The sequence below is a fragment of the Octopus bimaculoides genome, chromosome 11, assembly GCF_046866305.1.
Source record: "Octopus bimaculoides isolate indiv1 chromosome 11, ASM4686630v1, whole genome shotgun sequence".
NCBI lineage: Eukaryota > Metazoa > Mollusca > Cephalopoda > Octopoda > Octopodidae > Octopus > Octopus bimaculoides.
In genome coordinates this window covers 40,785,422-40,801,784 of record NC_142938.1, presented here as the reverse complement: position 1 = coordinate 40,801,784, position 16,363 = coordinate 40,785,422, and the positions used below count along the sequence as shown (strand labels likewise).

At 31.5% G+C, this 16,363-nt stretch overlaps 1 protein-coding gene across 2 annotated transcripts in view; it reads right to left on the bottom strand.

Annotated features, from left to right (window-relative positions):
* LOC106870608 (haloacid dehalogenase-like hydrolase domain-containing 5) overlaps positions 1-16,363 on the bottom strand; it is a 55,089-nt gene that overhangs the window by 19,745 nt on the left and 18,981 nt on the right. For both annotated transcript variants that reach the window (XM_089359854.1, XM_014916741.3), the window contains exons 5-6: positions 13,124-13,298; positions 667-712 (exon numbers count right to left, since the gene is read on the bottom strand). In XM_089359854.1, the coding sequence (XP_089215980.1) occupies positions 667-712; positions 13,124-13,298 (221 nt within the window). The remainder of the gene's footprint in view (positions 1-666; positions 713-13,123; positions 13,299-16,363) is intronic.

The window sequence follows — 16,363 nt, the reverse complement described above, 5'->3', positions numbered from 1 at the left end:
TATATACATATATATATATATATATATATATATATATATATATATATATATATACATATACATATATATATATATATATATATATATATACATATACATATATATATATATATATATATATATATATATATATACATATACATATATATATATATATATACATATATATATATATATATACATATATATACATATACAAATATATATATATACATATACATATATATATATATACATATATATATATACATATAGGTATACACATATACATACATATACATATATATATATTCATATATATACACATATACATACATATACATATATACACACATACACATATATATACACACATATACACACACATACATATATTATACATACATGTATATTTACGTTTATATATGAATATATATATATACTTATTTATATAGATATAGATACACATGCATAGTACAAACTTATATACATACACACATATATACATACATAGAGACAATATATAGGTATATATATATATATATATATATATATAGACACACACATATGATATATACACATATATACATTGTGTGGTAACATTACAAAATAAGAGTTGTAAGAGTAACTTTAGTGGTAGTATTAGTAGTAGTAGGTAGCTAGCTGTGGTACTAGAAGAAATCCTACCTGATACAAACACTCCAAACAGTGCATGAAACAGCCATGTCCAAATCTGAAATCAAAATCATATCTAGTCTTGTGTTCTAATAGTTACATTTATGAGGGACCCTTCATAACTGGTAAGTAAAAGGTTAGTGGTTGTTAAAACAAGAGAGAGATATAGAAAGAGAGGAAAAGAAAGAAAAGACAGAAAGGGAGAAAGAGAGATAAATTAACAGAAAAAATACACAAGAACAATATTTATGAATCAGATATGAGAATTAGCAGCCAAACCAATGAAATAAATCAAACATGGTTGGTGACTGCAAAAAATATGACATACATACAAATACATATATATATATATAGTACAATGTGTTGTGTACGTTTGTTACAACAAAGGTCATTCAGTAAAAATATAATTACTTGATGTTATCTGAATGCTTTCCATTTACGTTTGGTGATCATTTTAAATAAATCTTATAAATTAATATATTTTTAAACAGGAATATTTGGGATGGAGAATGAAAATATGTGTGTGTGTGTGTGTGTGTGTGTGTGTGTGTGTGTGCGTGTGTGTGTGTATGTGTGTGTGTATATGTATTGTCAAGCAGTATATTCCTGGTTACAACATATAACCACTCAGAATATTACCAATTATTTCACACTAACCATTGCACTTGGCAATATTGACAACTCTTCGGACATAATAGCTGAAAGGGCATAACCTCTTTTATACAGTGGGTAAATATACAATCCTTGTTGGCTTGATGATGATAAAAAGCAGAACAAAAGCAAAAATGATAAATTATAACATTTTCCAGGAAGAAAAAGATGAGTTGCATCCCATGGGTTGCTGTTAGTTGTGGCTGAAGGGCATCAGCTTTGCATGTGTACATATTTTCTGTTCTTTAGTCCCCCCACAACCCCAAAAAAAGGCAGGGAGGGGACTACCACACTGCCAAAAGGAATTTATTTCCTATCATGAGGCCAAGATAAATAATCACTCTTTTAGAATCTAAGGGAGACACGATATTACAATATTAGCTAGTTATATAAAGCAATTGAAAGAAGAAAGAACATCATGCAAAATCAACAAGAAAGAGCTGGGGCAGCATTGGCCATGTGGATTTTGCAATGTTTGCTTGGCCAAGAGAAGAATCATTTAAAAAAATTTATACAATCCAGGTGCCTTCCTGAACTAAAAAAAGTGAAATATTTTGTTATTGTCCTTGTAATAGAAGGTTCATTTTGGCAACATGGTTGTTCCTTTTTCAGCCAAGAGAATGGAAAACTTGTACACATACACACACAACTGACAATGTTCCATAGGAGGCAATTCTTCTTTCCTTCTTGGAAAATGTTATAACTTTTCATCACTTCATTTTGTTTAGATTTTTATTATTACCAAGCAAGCCAGGACTATGTTTACCTCCTACATAAAAGAGGCTATGCACTTCTGGATAGCATATCTGAAGAGTAGTCAATATTACCAAGTGCTATCAGTAACATTCTAACCAGAAATATACCATAACCAGGAATATACTACTCAACAATATAAAAGTATAACCACTTAATCACTCTTTTAGAGGTGCTCTGTTTTCTGACTAATTATATATGTAGTTTAGATGCCTAAATAGGAGAAAAATACTTGGAAGTTGGTTAGTGTTATTAGAATTTGTTTGTAATACTGGAGCATAGTGAATTGTCTGAATCATTCGAATTTCATTGATTGGCTTGGTCAGGTCATAAAGTGTATGGCAATGTGGGTTTGGCATGCTGTTGATGGGTAGTAGGGTGACAAGTAAAGTAACCATTTTTACAATTATCCTACCACCTGCCAGCCAGTCCCATAACTTATTAACTGACCAATGAAATTTGGATTATTTGAACAATCCAATTTTCCTCCATGTTTTTTGTTCCTAAATCCATTCTTTCATATATATGTATGTAATGTGTGTATATTAACAGTTAAAATTTTAATTTTAGATTTAATAATACTAATATGTAACAAAAAAAAAATGAACAATAGGCCCTTCAACAGGATTTTAATCATTATCCCTTGCATCTAATAGCAATCTCTGTACTGTAATTGGTAATGCAGTAGCCAAGCAAGCAAAAGATGGATAAGTCCTGTCAGAGGGGATGTTGTTATGTTTTTATCTATTCCAAATTAGTGCTTTCGTGTGTGTGTGTGTGTGTGTGTGTGTGTGTGTGTGTGTGTGTGTGTGTGTGTGTGCGTGTGTGTGTGTAAGTTTAAATAATACAGGTCTTGGACTAATTCATTTAACAAATGATTCCTATAAGATCAACTATGCACTCACGAGGGCTATATAAGCTGAAATACCTGGATATATAAACTAATATGGTCTAACTATTCCCATGAATGATTTATGGTCAGTTAAAATAGCACTTTATTTTGGATTTATTCTAGGTTTCTTGTTCAGGTTCAATAATTAATATTCTAAGAAATGATTTACACATTATGTATAGTTAAAGACAAAATGTCTTTTGCTTTCTAATTAGTTTTTTTAAATAACAAGAATAAGTTAATAAAGTGAAGACTTGGAAAAACAAACAAACAAGGTCTTTACTTCACTCTAGTGAAGTAAAGACCTTCATCATCATCATCATCGTTTAACGTCCGCTTTCCATACTGGCATGGGTTGGACGATTTGACTGAGGTCTGGCGAACCAGATGGCTGCACCAGGCTCCAATCTGATCTGGCAGAGTTTCTACAGCTGGATGCCCTTCCTAACGCCAACCACTCTGAGAGTGTAGTGGGTGCTTTTACATGCCACCGGCATGAGGGGCAGTCAGGCAGTACTAGCAATGGCCACGCTCAAATGGTGTTTTTTACGTGCCACCTGCACAGGAGTCAGTCCAGCGGCACTAGCAACGACCTTGCTTGAATGTTTTGTTCATGTGCCAGTAAGGTGACGCTGGTAACGATCACGCTCAAATGGTGCTTTTTACATGCTACTGGCAAGGACCTTGGTTGTCAATTTTCAAATTTCATATTTTAAAACATTCTGGCTCAGTTTCAAGTTTAGCTAACTTGGTTCTCACTGTTTGACATAATTAATAAGAAGCCAGAATAAAAATAAACATTAAGAAATATTATGTCATTCTTTTATGAGTTGAATATCATTTTCAGACTTTCATTTTATGTTATTCTTACATCATTTTCCTTAATTTCCAAAGTGGATACTAAATGAGCTGTTTTCGAAATCTTATCCTTATTAAGTTACATTTTCATGTCACTACTTACACTGAAGTTAATTAAAATATAATGAACAAAGTGCCGTATCTGTTAATAATCTTTTACTTAATTCTACCAAGATAGGAAAAGGAAAGTGATGTTTTTTTTCAATCACTATCCCAAGTTTTCTCAAATTATTACATCATAATTTGTCTATGAGTTGATCTGAGAGCCTTATGGAAAGTAAAAATTGAGATTTAAAAAAATATAGAAATATATTTCTTATTTTATGGAATTTAATTCCAAAACAAATTATAGCTTTGACCATGAAGAAATCATGAACATTTATAGAATTTCTTCAGGTCATGGCATCATGGTAAGATTCAAAATTTAGGCATAGTCCAATAGTCAATGATTTGGATTTTTGTTTTCAATATTAGAACAAATTTTTTTGCTGGCCTTGTGCCAAAATTTGAAACCAATATCAGAACAGATTTTAAGACTAATTTCACCTGTGTAAAATCTGAGAAAAATGGATGAACAGAAGAATTGTATCTACAACAACTTATGTATTTGTAGAATGATTTTCAAATATTAAACAGTATTTCTTCTGATAATAAAAACTGAAAAATATTAGATAACTCTGATTGGTGAAATAACAACCAAGTTGTGTATAACATAATGTGTATAGAACAAAAATGGAAATCTGGCACTGTGGATAATGGTTTCTATTACAGGCATATATCCACTATGGAAGCCAACAAAACATCATAGAAATCATTTGATATAGTAGTACTAATGAAAACCTATCAGTAAACTCATTTGTAAGTTCAATCAGTCTCTGAATTCAGTCCTAACTTGTTATAATGAAAAGTAAGAGAGAGAGGGGGAAGAGTGTGTGTGTGTGTGTGTGTGTGTGTGTGTGTGTGTGTGTGTGTGTGTGTGTGTGTGTGTGTGTGTGTGTGTGTGTGTGTGTGTGTGTGTGTGTGTGTGTGTGTGTGTGTGTGTGTGTGTGTGTGTGTGTGTTAGAAAAAATTTTGAGTATGTACTGACTAAAATAGCATCAAGAGGTACTAGAAACATTTAGATAAATATTCTTTAAACACTTATAGTTTTTGTTTATAAAATATAATAAGCGTTTATTAAATATTTAATGAAAACATATTTACACACACAATGTACTTTGTTGGGATGATTTATTAAATAATATTTTTGCAATACAATCAGTAAGTTTGGAGTGGAGTGCATTCAGATAACAAGTAAAAAGACAATAATACAGGCTAGCTATCCTGACAAATAATTGAAATATATTAAGTCAGATTGTCAATAAAAAACTTCACAGATCTAAGAATGAAATATGACACACAATATCTGAAGAGAGCAAATCAATAGTTAATAGATAAACAATATAAACAAAATATTCAAAATATTGTGCCTTAGTGAAAATCCTTGCAAAGCAACTCTAGTGAATTCCTTTTAAAAAAATTAATGACCTAATTCTATTGTAGTAATGATAATTAATAAGTATATTAGAATGCCATAAATAAGTAAATACAGGATTTAATTATGGAACTTAATTTGAATCCAATTATTCCAATTTCATGTTTTAGTTACTCAAAAAGTTGTACATCAGTGAACCTAAATGCTATGTAGTTACATTAAATTAGGTATTTCTGAGAGTCTTCATAGTTAACAGTGCTTAAAGTGTTGAAGTTCAATGCTTTTTTTTACCATAGGTTTTTCCAAAGAACTGAGGTTAGTGCAGTTGATGTTTAGACAGAAATTCTGTAGGTTGATAACTTTAAGGATGGGCATAACTACAGAGTTGTACCCACCCGATTTTTGGAAGGTCATAACTTTCAGAAAAATGAATATTTTTTTCGTGAAATTTTCTACAAATATACCTTGATGCATGTACATTTCGAGCATGTAGGAATTTTGAAGGAAACAACTGCAGGTTATTTTTGAGAAGTGTTCCCCACTCGGTGGTGTTTCGGAGCAAGTCGTCCACAATTGTTTCATTTTTCTCTATTATGTGCGTATGTGCATCCGTAGATTTGTAATGAAGTAATACGCTGCTTCTGTTCTCTTCTACTTCTCTACTAGAAACGTTCACTTTGGAATTTACTTCTATTGAGAAAAAAAATCGTGTGCATGTTATTTTTAACGTAAGTTTTCTTATGACGGCTTCTCTTTTCTGCTTATTACTTCATTAGAAATCTACGGATGCACATACGCACATAATAGAGAAAAATGAAACAATTATGGACGACTTGCTCCGAAACACCACCGAGTGAGGAACACTTCTCAAAAATAACCTGCAGTTGTTTCCTTCAAAATTCCTACATGCTCGAAATGTACATACATCAAGGTATATTTGTAGAAAATTTCACGAAAAAATATTCATTTTCCTGGAAGTTAAGAGGAATTTAAGTGGACTTTGTTGGAATTTCCGAAAACTGTCCCCCACCCCCATTCCAAAATACTTTCACCGAAAATTTTTGTATATTCGGAATTTACATAATAAATAATATATGCATAGAAAATTTCATTAAAAAATATTCATTTTTCTGAAAGTTATGACCTTCCAAAGTCGGGGGGGGGGGGGGTACAACTCTGTAGTTATGCCTAAGGATGTAGGTTGATGCCTTCAAGGAAAGAAAGGTTGGCGTGGAGGGTCCAGAGGATATTAAGTATAATTTTGTGGGGCTGTGGAGCAGTAAGAATGCTGAGAGGTTGGTGTGTCAAGTGGGTTTGAACAGAAGAGGTACACAGCTTTCTATTTGAGAAAAACAGGAACTATCATATTAGCAATAAAGAAAGAGAGAGAGAGAGAGAGAGAGTGTGTGTGTGTGTGTGTGTGTGTGTTAGAGTATACAGCATATTGCAGTGTTAAGTCTAATAACACTAATGAGCCAAAAACTCAATAGATTTTTTTCCATTTATTTATCATAATTTCTTATTTAATTGATCTAGATATATGAATGAGTATGCACAATTTACAGGAATCCAATCTATGTAAAAGTTATCCTTTTCCTCTCTGCTCTCCAGCTTTGCTTGTAATGTGCATTGTTTGTGAATATATACACCAGTTAAAGAGAGGAGGAAACTCTCAAAATAACAGATGGAAATAGGAAATTATATAATCTTGGAACAAATAGTAATCATATCTTAAAGGAAATAGATTGGAAGTAAACTATATTTTGTTTCAATTTGTTTCTGTTTCTATTAATAAGAAAACACTGAACATTAAACTTGACAGGCTCAAAATATTGTACACCAACACAGTTTTATTTTTAATATAAGAGAAGACTTTGCTGGAAAGTATTAAATTATTTTTTTTAATATATAAGATTTACCAAAATTTAGATATATTTATGGCATTCAAATTAGAATAAGACAACCGTAGAGAAAATACAGAAGTATTTTTGGAGTACAACTATAAATTTTTTTACTTTTCTAATGAATAAATAACGTTCAAATGTGTGTCTTTTTGTCAGTTCAACAGAGACACTGAATATAATATAAATCATGTATCAAGTGGAACCAGACAGTGATTTTGTAATGAAAACGATAGCAATGGACAGATTAGAAAAGATAAAAAGGCAAAAGAAACAGAAAATATATCAAGAGGCATGTTTCTCTACCTTTTTCTCTTGTCAGTAACTATTACTGCCATTTCCATTTACACTGCATCACTTACCTGCTTAAGTTCAACAGGGAATAACCCACCTGAATTAGTTTTACCTGAAGAAATTAACACAGTTTCACAATCATATGATCAAATCACTTTGGGTTACTGCCTTAATATAAGACTTACTGCATCAATGACATGATTTAGAGCTTCAAAACATGTATCTCACATATGTGGTTCTGAAGAAAAAGCAATTACACAAAGAGATGCAATATCTCATCAATCTACATGTGGCAGAAGTTTAATACAGGAAACAAAACTGTAATTGTTAAATACAAGAGTTATAGCACTCTATTTTGTATTACAGTTTAAAAGCTAGTCAGTCTTTAGTAAGACATTGATTCAGTGACTAAATTGTAGACTTGGTACATAATAATGATAGAACTATTATTGCAATCTGTCCCTTTATTATGTATGAGTAGCTAACAAGTAGTAAAATAAATACATAATAGATGTGAAACTTGACATAAGCATAAACTAAGATATATCTCTTTCAACAAATATAAAGAAGCTGTCTTCCATTAAGCTCTTCACATAGGAAACCATTCATTTACATCCACAGGTAAGATATTTTACTTCCTACGATTATCAACCAAATGTCCTGTGAGTTGTCTACCAAATTTATTCTGCAGTTTGGATTTTTAGATCTTTTAATTCAACCAAAATATCAACTAAATAAAAGTAACATATATATTTGCTTCAGGTTTATATCTTGGTATAAAAGTAAAATATTTACAAACCACAGAATAAAGATTCAATCTCAATTTGTGAACAAACTTGCATTTCTTAATATTTCAATTCTGTTTTCATCAGCCATGCTAAATTAACAAATGTTATCATCAACCAAAATTATATTTATAATTATTGTAACTGTATGTTCTATTGCTAAATAGTTAAAATATGAACATAAGATATATAAAAAGAAACTTAGAATTAGTTATTTTCCAGTGTTTAAGTATTAACTAGGTACTTCTAACTGAACTTGATTTGTAAATTTAAGGAGTCAAATCAATATAGTGCTATACAAAATCAGTGATTTAGACTTAAGCATCAATGCATTTTAATTTCTATTTTTATCCTTCTGTTCCAAGCAAGCCTTTATAGATTATAAAACCAACCCTTTACTTGATAAACATGTAAGACATTAAAAAAATGACTATTGCATAAAAATAATCAATTAGTTTATATATATATATATATACTGTTGTGTCTGGGGAGAGTCATTCTCTTTTGGTGCCTTATAATTTAACACACCCACCAGTAAAATTTCTACTTATTTCCTTTTCAGCAGTTTTGAAAAACTATTGAAAAGGTTGCAAGATGCAATGAAAATTTTAGAAAAATAAAGAAATAAGTGGAAATTTTACTGGTGAGTATGTTAAATTATAAGAGAATGACTCTCCAAAAGAGAATGACTCTCCCCAGACACAACAGAATATGCTGCAACACACAATCTCACATAAAGAATCTTGCAAACCAAATCCAAAAATGAAATATATATATATATATATATATATATATATATATATATATATATATATATATATATATATATATATATATATACTGGAGAAACTGTATAAAATGTACGAATGGATAATGAGTAAAGCACCAGTTTTGATTACCTGTTGCTATATATATATATATATATATATATATATATATATATATATATATATATATATATATGTGTGCTTTAGAAAAGTATTATATATTGTATGCTTGGATTAATTAATTTTCATCTAAGCTAAAAATCAGTACATAAAATATAAGTCTTCACTAATCCTGTCATTATGAAAGAAGATAGTACTAAGGAACAGATTGCTAGCCTTACATCTTTAGGAGATAATTTTAAAATTTTAGCTGCCAGCTATAAATGTGAAACCTCAACCAATATATGGTGACATATCCAGATACATACCCTATGATAGCAATAATATCAGTTTTGTTCTATATAGGCATCTATATGAGGAATTGCATGCACATTTGAAGAACAGTTTACAAAGAATGGTTTATTATTCTTGAAAATAACCGTAAAAAGTAATGCTGTCACTTTTTATTTGTAAATAATCATAATACTTAATATTTATTTTGTTTGTGTTTTCCCGTAAGACAAAGAATAACACAGTTTTTCAGTTCAATGTAGGAGATTTAATACAATTTTGGTGATCAACTAGAAAGGCTGATCACTGAACAAGTTTATCACATATATAACTAAAAAGTACAATGACTGAAAAGTTAAGAAGTTGGGTAAGTTACCACTACTATTGTTTTAAAACATTGTACAATACATAATCCTGCTTGCTCTAGTTTGGTTGTTCACAGATTTCCCTGTAAAACAACAGCAAATGATAACCTAGATATTAAACAATGAAAAAAATAATTGTTCTATGTAAAATAATTTGTCCTACAAAATATATGAATACTTTTAATCCCCAAATATGAATCCCCAAATTACAGTTACCATTATAAAAAAATGTTCTGAGTTATAACAATTCAGTTCCGGGAAATTACCTCAGAAAGTGTTCTGCATACTAAATATACATATGATAGGGTATCAGAATACAGAATATAGTGAATTGAAAGACTGGTCAACTGAGATTATTCATTCAGTCAATAGACAAAACTTTTCTTGGGGTGCTTAAAATAAAAGCAACTAATTGAAATTTTTGGAACTTAAAGACAATGCAGATAAAGTGTTGAAGTCAATAGGTGAAAACATCAGGCATGTTTCAGCCTTATTTACACCTCCTCAGCAAAATGTATTCTACACAACTGGTAAAACTTAGAAGCAACCAATTATATAACAAAAGAAGGAATGTACTGATACCAATCATGAATATCAACAATAAAGTTGAAAGATTATACACCATGCTAAATACACATTAGATAGGCCCTCAGATATATAATATGTTGAAAAACTTTGAATAACTGAAATTATTCATGCATTCAGCAGACAAAATTACCTCTAGAGGCATTTAAAAATCTAAAAAAATTATCAGCAAGAAAGATAACCTCAATAAAATCAACAAATGGAAATTTTCAGATATAAAAATAATGCACAATGAAAGGGACCTTGTCTTCAAAGGCAGTTGGTGAAAGCAAATCTCATTAAGCCTGCCATGTGGAGTATATTCTATTCATTTGACAAAACTTAGAATATATTGAATCTAACTGCTTTGAAAACCATAAAACTTGTTACGGTTTCTGGTTATATACCAATTTAAGAAATAATCATACATCAACAGCTATTTTGAATAACAGCCAAGTAATTAGGTTAGTCATTAAAGTCATTTGGTGTACATATTTCTGATCTAAAACCCTGCTGGGACTGACTTTACATTTAACCCAGTGGGGAGAATAAGTATGTACTAATATTTTTTTTTCTTAAGAAAAAAAGCCATTAATACTTTTCAATTTTATGACCTGAGAGACTTTAATAAGTTCAATCTAGGCAAACTACAAAAATTTTAATATAATTCAAGTTATCATTTGAGCATGAATTATCTTAAGGCAGAAATGATTAACTTTAAACTTGAAAACTTCAGTAAGGGAGACTGGAAGCTATACTAAACTAAAAAATAATTAATTAATTAATCAATCTATCAATCAACAAATGATTGGTAATCTAGGTAGCTTCTTCATTTTTCAGAGGTTAAATTTCCAATCTTGTGTTAATGAAAAATTGAGGAATAATATATGTTGGTTTGCAAGGAAGGTAATATTTCCCCATAGTCGGACATGTTTTCAGAGATCAGAAACAAAAGACACTGTTTGTATGATGGAGTCATTTGTTTTGCATCTATCATGTGATGTCAAGACAAGGAGATACATACCCGTGCATATATGATGGGTTTCTTTCAGTTTCTGACTAATACCAAATCCACTCACAAGGCTTTGGTCTGGGGCTATAGAAGATACTTGCTTAAGGTGCCATGCAGTGGACCTGAACCTGAAACTACATGGGTGGGAAGCAAACTTTTGAACCAAACAGCTATGCCTACACCTAAGAAAAAAATCAAACCATCCAATCAATTTAAAATTTGAAAAAAGAAATGGAAGATATTTTCAGCTACATTTTGTATCCCAGTTTGAATAACTGTCTGGTGTTTTTAAAGCTAAACAGTAAGTAGTAACAATCATGTTATGTACAATATTAAGGATATCCTTTTCGTAAGCATAATTCCAATTTCATATGAGAAGCAGCTAAGTCAGCAGTAATACATTTAGTGGCATTTATTCAGTCAAACCCAGAGATAAAAGATAAAGTCAATTCAGCAGGATTAGAATTCATGTGTTAGACACCAAACTAGATAGACTGAAAAATGTAGTAAAGTGCAGTACCACTTTTCTCTATCTAATATATAACACTGAGTAGTTAAGAAATTAATCAAAACCATACTAGATATTTTATTGAAAAATAAAATAACAAATAGAAGCTTTCTGAGAAAAAATAAAGGAACAAATAAAGAAGATATAAAACAATTTAATTAATGAAAGTAATATTAATGAAAACAGAAATATAGTATATAAAAAGGAGCTGATGACAGCTTCTTTTCTTAGAGTAAAGCAGTAAAAATGTATCAGTTTAAATATTTTCTAGGGAAATTGTAGAGAATTGTATGCAAAGTAGTAAAAATTGTAGAAATATTGCAGTGAAAAAGTGAATGAATCGAATATGGCACTCAGACAATGAGAACAGAACTTCATTAATGAAAAGAACAGAGGAACTAAATGAAGTCTAAGATCCTATCCATTACCTAACAAAATAGATAAAATCTGAAACTGAGTTGCTTTACAAAGATTTTGGTATTCTCACAGTTTAAAACTTAACATTAATAATATTTCATAAGACCTAAAAAAAATTTTAAATGCTAATTTTAAAATAGAAATTGTATGTCAAATAAAAATATATTTTCTTTTTACATGAGCAAAAATCCTTGTATTTATAGAGTTGTAAAAAACGAGAGTTTTGGATCTTTATGTACTTCTGAAAGGAATTACTGCACCCAAAAGAAACAATTTTTGTTGGAAATGATAACAGGGTCATGGATTCAGCAGAGAAATAATCTTGAAGAAAACTAAATTTAAATAAATTAATTGGTGGTTATCATAAAGTAATAAAAGTCCTTGGTAGTGGTCTGCTGACCAGTTTCAGTTTGCAGTTGAAACCATTTCATTGATGCTACAAAAGACTCTCAAATTTAGAGGAGAGGTATAGTCAATTATATCAACCTCAGGACTCAATTTATGCTCTATTTTAATCAACTCTGGGTGGAGGAATGTTGACCTTAGTGGGATTTTAACCCAAAACATAAAGGACTGTAAGTAATTACTGCAAAGAGTATTGGAAAACACAAATTATAGTCTAAAATAATTATTTTTCCTCTTGAAATACTTATGATGTAAATAGATTAGAATAAAAAATATCTTTTAACCTTTTATTCCATAATTCTTTAATACAGAACTGCTTGTAGTTTTGGTGTTATGTTACACAGTAAAGTTTTTAAGCAGTGAGAATAAAAGAGCAATTAACAAAGACACATGAAAAAAAATCAATGAAATGTAGAATCAATTGTTAGCTTACCGTGGTATGCAAGCTTCTGCCATCCACAAGAGATCCATATTGCAGGCTAAGATAGGCAGATGAGGGTAGGGAATTTCTCGAGGTACAAAATTAGGTAAACCATCTGATAAAAGCACATCAGTAATCAACTGCAGATTTGTTTCCCATCTCACTGGTTCACCAAATAGTATCACAGCTGTTATAAATATTGAAAAAAAAAAAAGAATGATTAGATACTGGTTTATTTGATATGTTTGGTAGTATAGAATGACATATGTTGTATCTGAGGTGAGGGATTAGATCTAGCTATTGAAGTTGGGTCATAACTGTATATCTAGTTTAATAGTCACGAGTTTGTATCTACTAACTAGTATTGTACTGTATCCAGGATAATGCAACTCAAATCCATCTGCAAGATAATGAATAGTTGATTCCCAATAAGCATATTATATTAAGTTAATTTGATAGTGTTTGTGGACAAAATACAACACATTAGGGTCATGAGTTCCCAACTCACTATAGTTAGTGGCTCTCTTGCACTTGGGTAAAGTATTGAATTTTACTTACAGAAAAGTATGCACCAGACACATGGCACTTTCTTCTGAATCACTTTCAAAAAGACAAGTGGTAAGACTAACATCAGAGTAACATTCTTTGCAAACTAGTGACATATGGGTGAGTATCATAACTAATATGGCTAGAGAGAGAAAGAGAGACTGAGAGAGGTCTGTAAACCTGTAAATAAGTGAAAGATATTTGTAAAAAGTGGGATAAAGACTGTATTTATAAGATAGTATTTTGTTTTCTTAAGTACAATTCACTATCCACCATCCACCATATATCAATATGATAGGCTTAAATCAAGATACAAATTACTGTGCTTAAATGCCCAAAGTTTATGCAACAGGATCTACCTTTTTGACTCTTACATCAGAAGTATCAACGCTGATTTCATTAGTCACAGAAACATGAGCACACTCTTTAATCTGCAATGGTGTTTTTAATATAGCTGGTTACAACTTGTTTTGCAAAGACTGCATTAATCATCACGAAGGTGATGTGATAGTTTATGTTTGTTCAAAATTTTCAGCAATTCCTTGTGATGATCTGAACCAATCACAAGAGGTATTTTTATGTAATATATGTATAAACGTGTCAATACTTCTACTTGGGGTTGTTTACTAGCCACAAATTATCATCAGGACACACAACTTCTTGACATGCTCAGAGCTGCATCTAAGATAACAATCACTTATGTTTTCATTGTTGATGACTTCAATTACCCTAAGATTGATTGGGAAACCTTTCAATGGCTGCAAAGTGCAAATGATTTCCTTGATTTAGTATTAGATTTAAGCTGGTCCCAAGTAGTCACCTCCCCAACAAGAATTAACAACACTTTGGATCTGATCTTTACCACTCCTCCTGAAACAATTATCAGTGTCACTACTGAGAAACATTTAGGTGACAATGACTGTGCCTCTTCTGGTCTTCACGGTGTTACTTATCTACTTCTCAAACACAGGTTTTATTTTTGCACTAGCTTTCATTCTTCTTCCAATTTTTCCTTAATAAATGTTCACCCCAGAGCAATGGAAAATTGCCAGCGTCATTCTCTTGTTGAAAAAGGGTGATTGCACATCACCTGTCAACTACCATCCAGTCAGGTCTACTAGCTGCATCATCAAACTGATGGAGTCCTGTGTCAGGGAAACACTCTGAAACTTCTGGAACTCTCACAGCCTTATTCAACCCTCACCAGTTGGAGTTATCCTTAACTCCAGCTGCTGTGGCCAACTCATTGAGTTTCTTGAAGATATCACCTGAATCACTGATGGTGGCTCATGGATAGATGTTATCTATCTTGACTTTGTAAAAGCCTTCGGTTCTGTGCCATACAAACAACTTATGGCAAAACTCTCTACAATGGGTGTGAAAGATGATCTTTATAATTGGCTGAAGTCCTTCATTCTTGTTTGAAAAGAGGTAGTCAAGATTCTTAGACAGCATTCTTCACCCTATGGAATGACATCTAGTGTCCCACAGGGATCTGTTCTTGGACCCTTGTTGTTTGTTGCATATACTGATGACATTGATGCCAACTTGAAGAATGTTGAAATATGCAGATGACATCAAGCTGTACCTTGAGATAAAAAGAACAGATCCTATATGCTATAGATCTTGCAATCAGGTCTGGACACAATGCAGCAATGGATTACTGACTAGCAACTCAAGCATGCATTTTGGGAGGAAAAACGCAGCTTTTACATACTCCCTCTACAATACCAATCTTAAGAAGTCTGCAATGAACATGACCTGGGCATTATTGTCAACAGCAGTTTGAATTGGGCAAACCACATCTTTAAAAATTGTCAAGAAGGCCAACGGTGACTTAGTATCACTCAGCAAGATCTTTGTCAGCCACTCTTCAGCTATCTATTTACAGCTGTATATGGCTATAGCATGTCCACACTCAGAGTTTGCATCACCAGTCTGGAACCCCTATCTTGCTCAGCAATGGTTTGTGTGTTTGCTCATCATATCAGTCTCCTGGAAACTGTTCAGAAATGTATACAGACAAATACCTGCCGTCAGGTGCCTATCATACTCTAAACATCTTGCTTCCCTGGACGTGGACACATTAAAGCTCCAATGTTTGGCAACTGACTTGGTAGATATCCACAGGATTATCCACCATCTTTCCAACAACAACTTTGGGTACCTTTTTGAATACCATATGTCTAACACTTGTGGACATGTTTACAAAATCAAAAAACAACACAGCACTCATGATTTTTGGAAACATTTTTTCACACTCAGAATTGTTGAAGCATGGAAAAACTACCTGCACCTGAAATTTGCCAACAGTACACATGATGTCCCCTCTCTTTTTTTTTAATGATTCATTCATTGTTCACTTCCCATGAGTTATTCTATGTACTGTTCATGCACTTTTGGCTACTTTTTCTGATGAGATGTAGTGCATCTAAGCACTGTATACAATAAATTCATTTCATTATCATTATTATTTCATTGCTTTTTTTTTTTTGTTGAGTGAATGTGCAAGTTTCAATTACCACATTAATTAGTAGCTTCATTTAAATATTTATTAGAACAATGAGAATGTCATTCCAACAGACAACTTCCCATGAGAGGAAAATTTGATTTGTTTTTTAAGTCTCTCTTTTTCTAGACTTACCATAGATCTGTTCCACAAAAGACTTAGAAGTTGTAACTGTGGACACCCAAAATGCAATATCA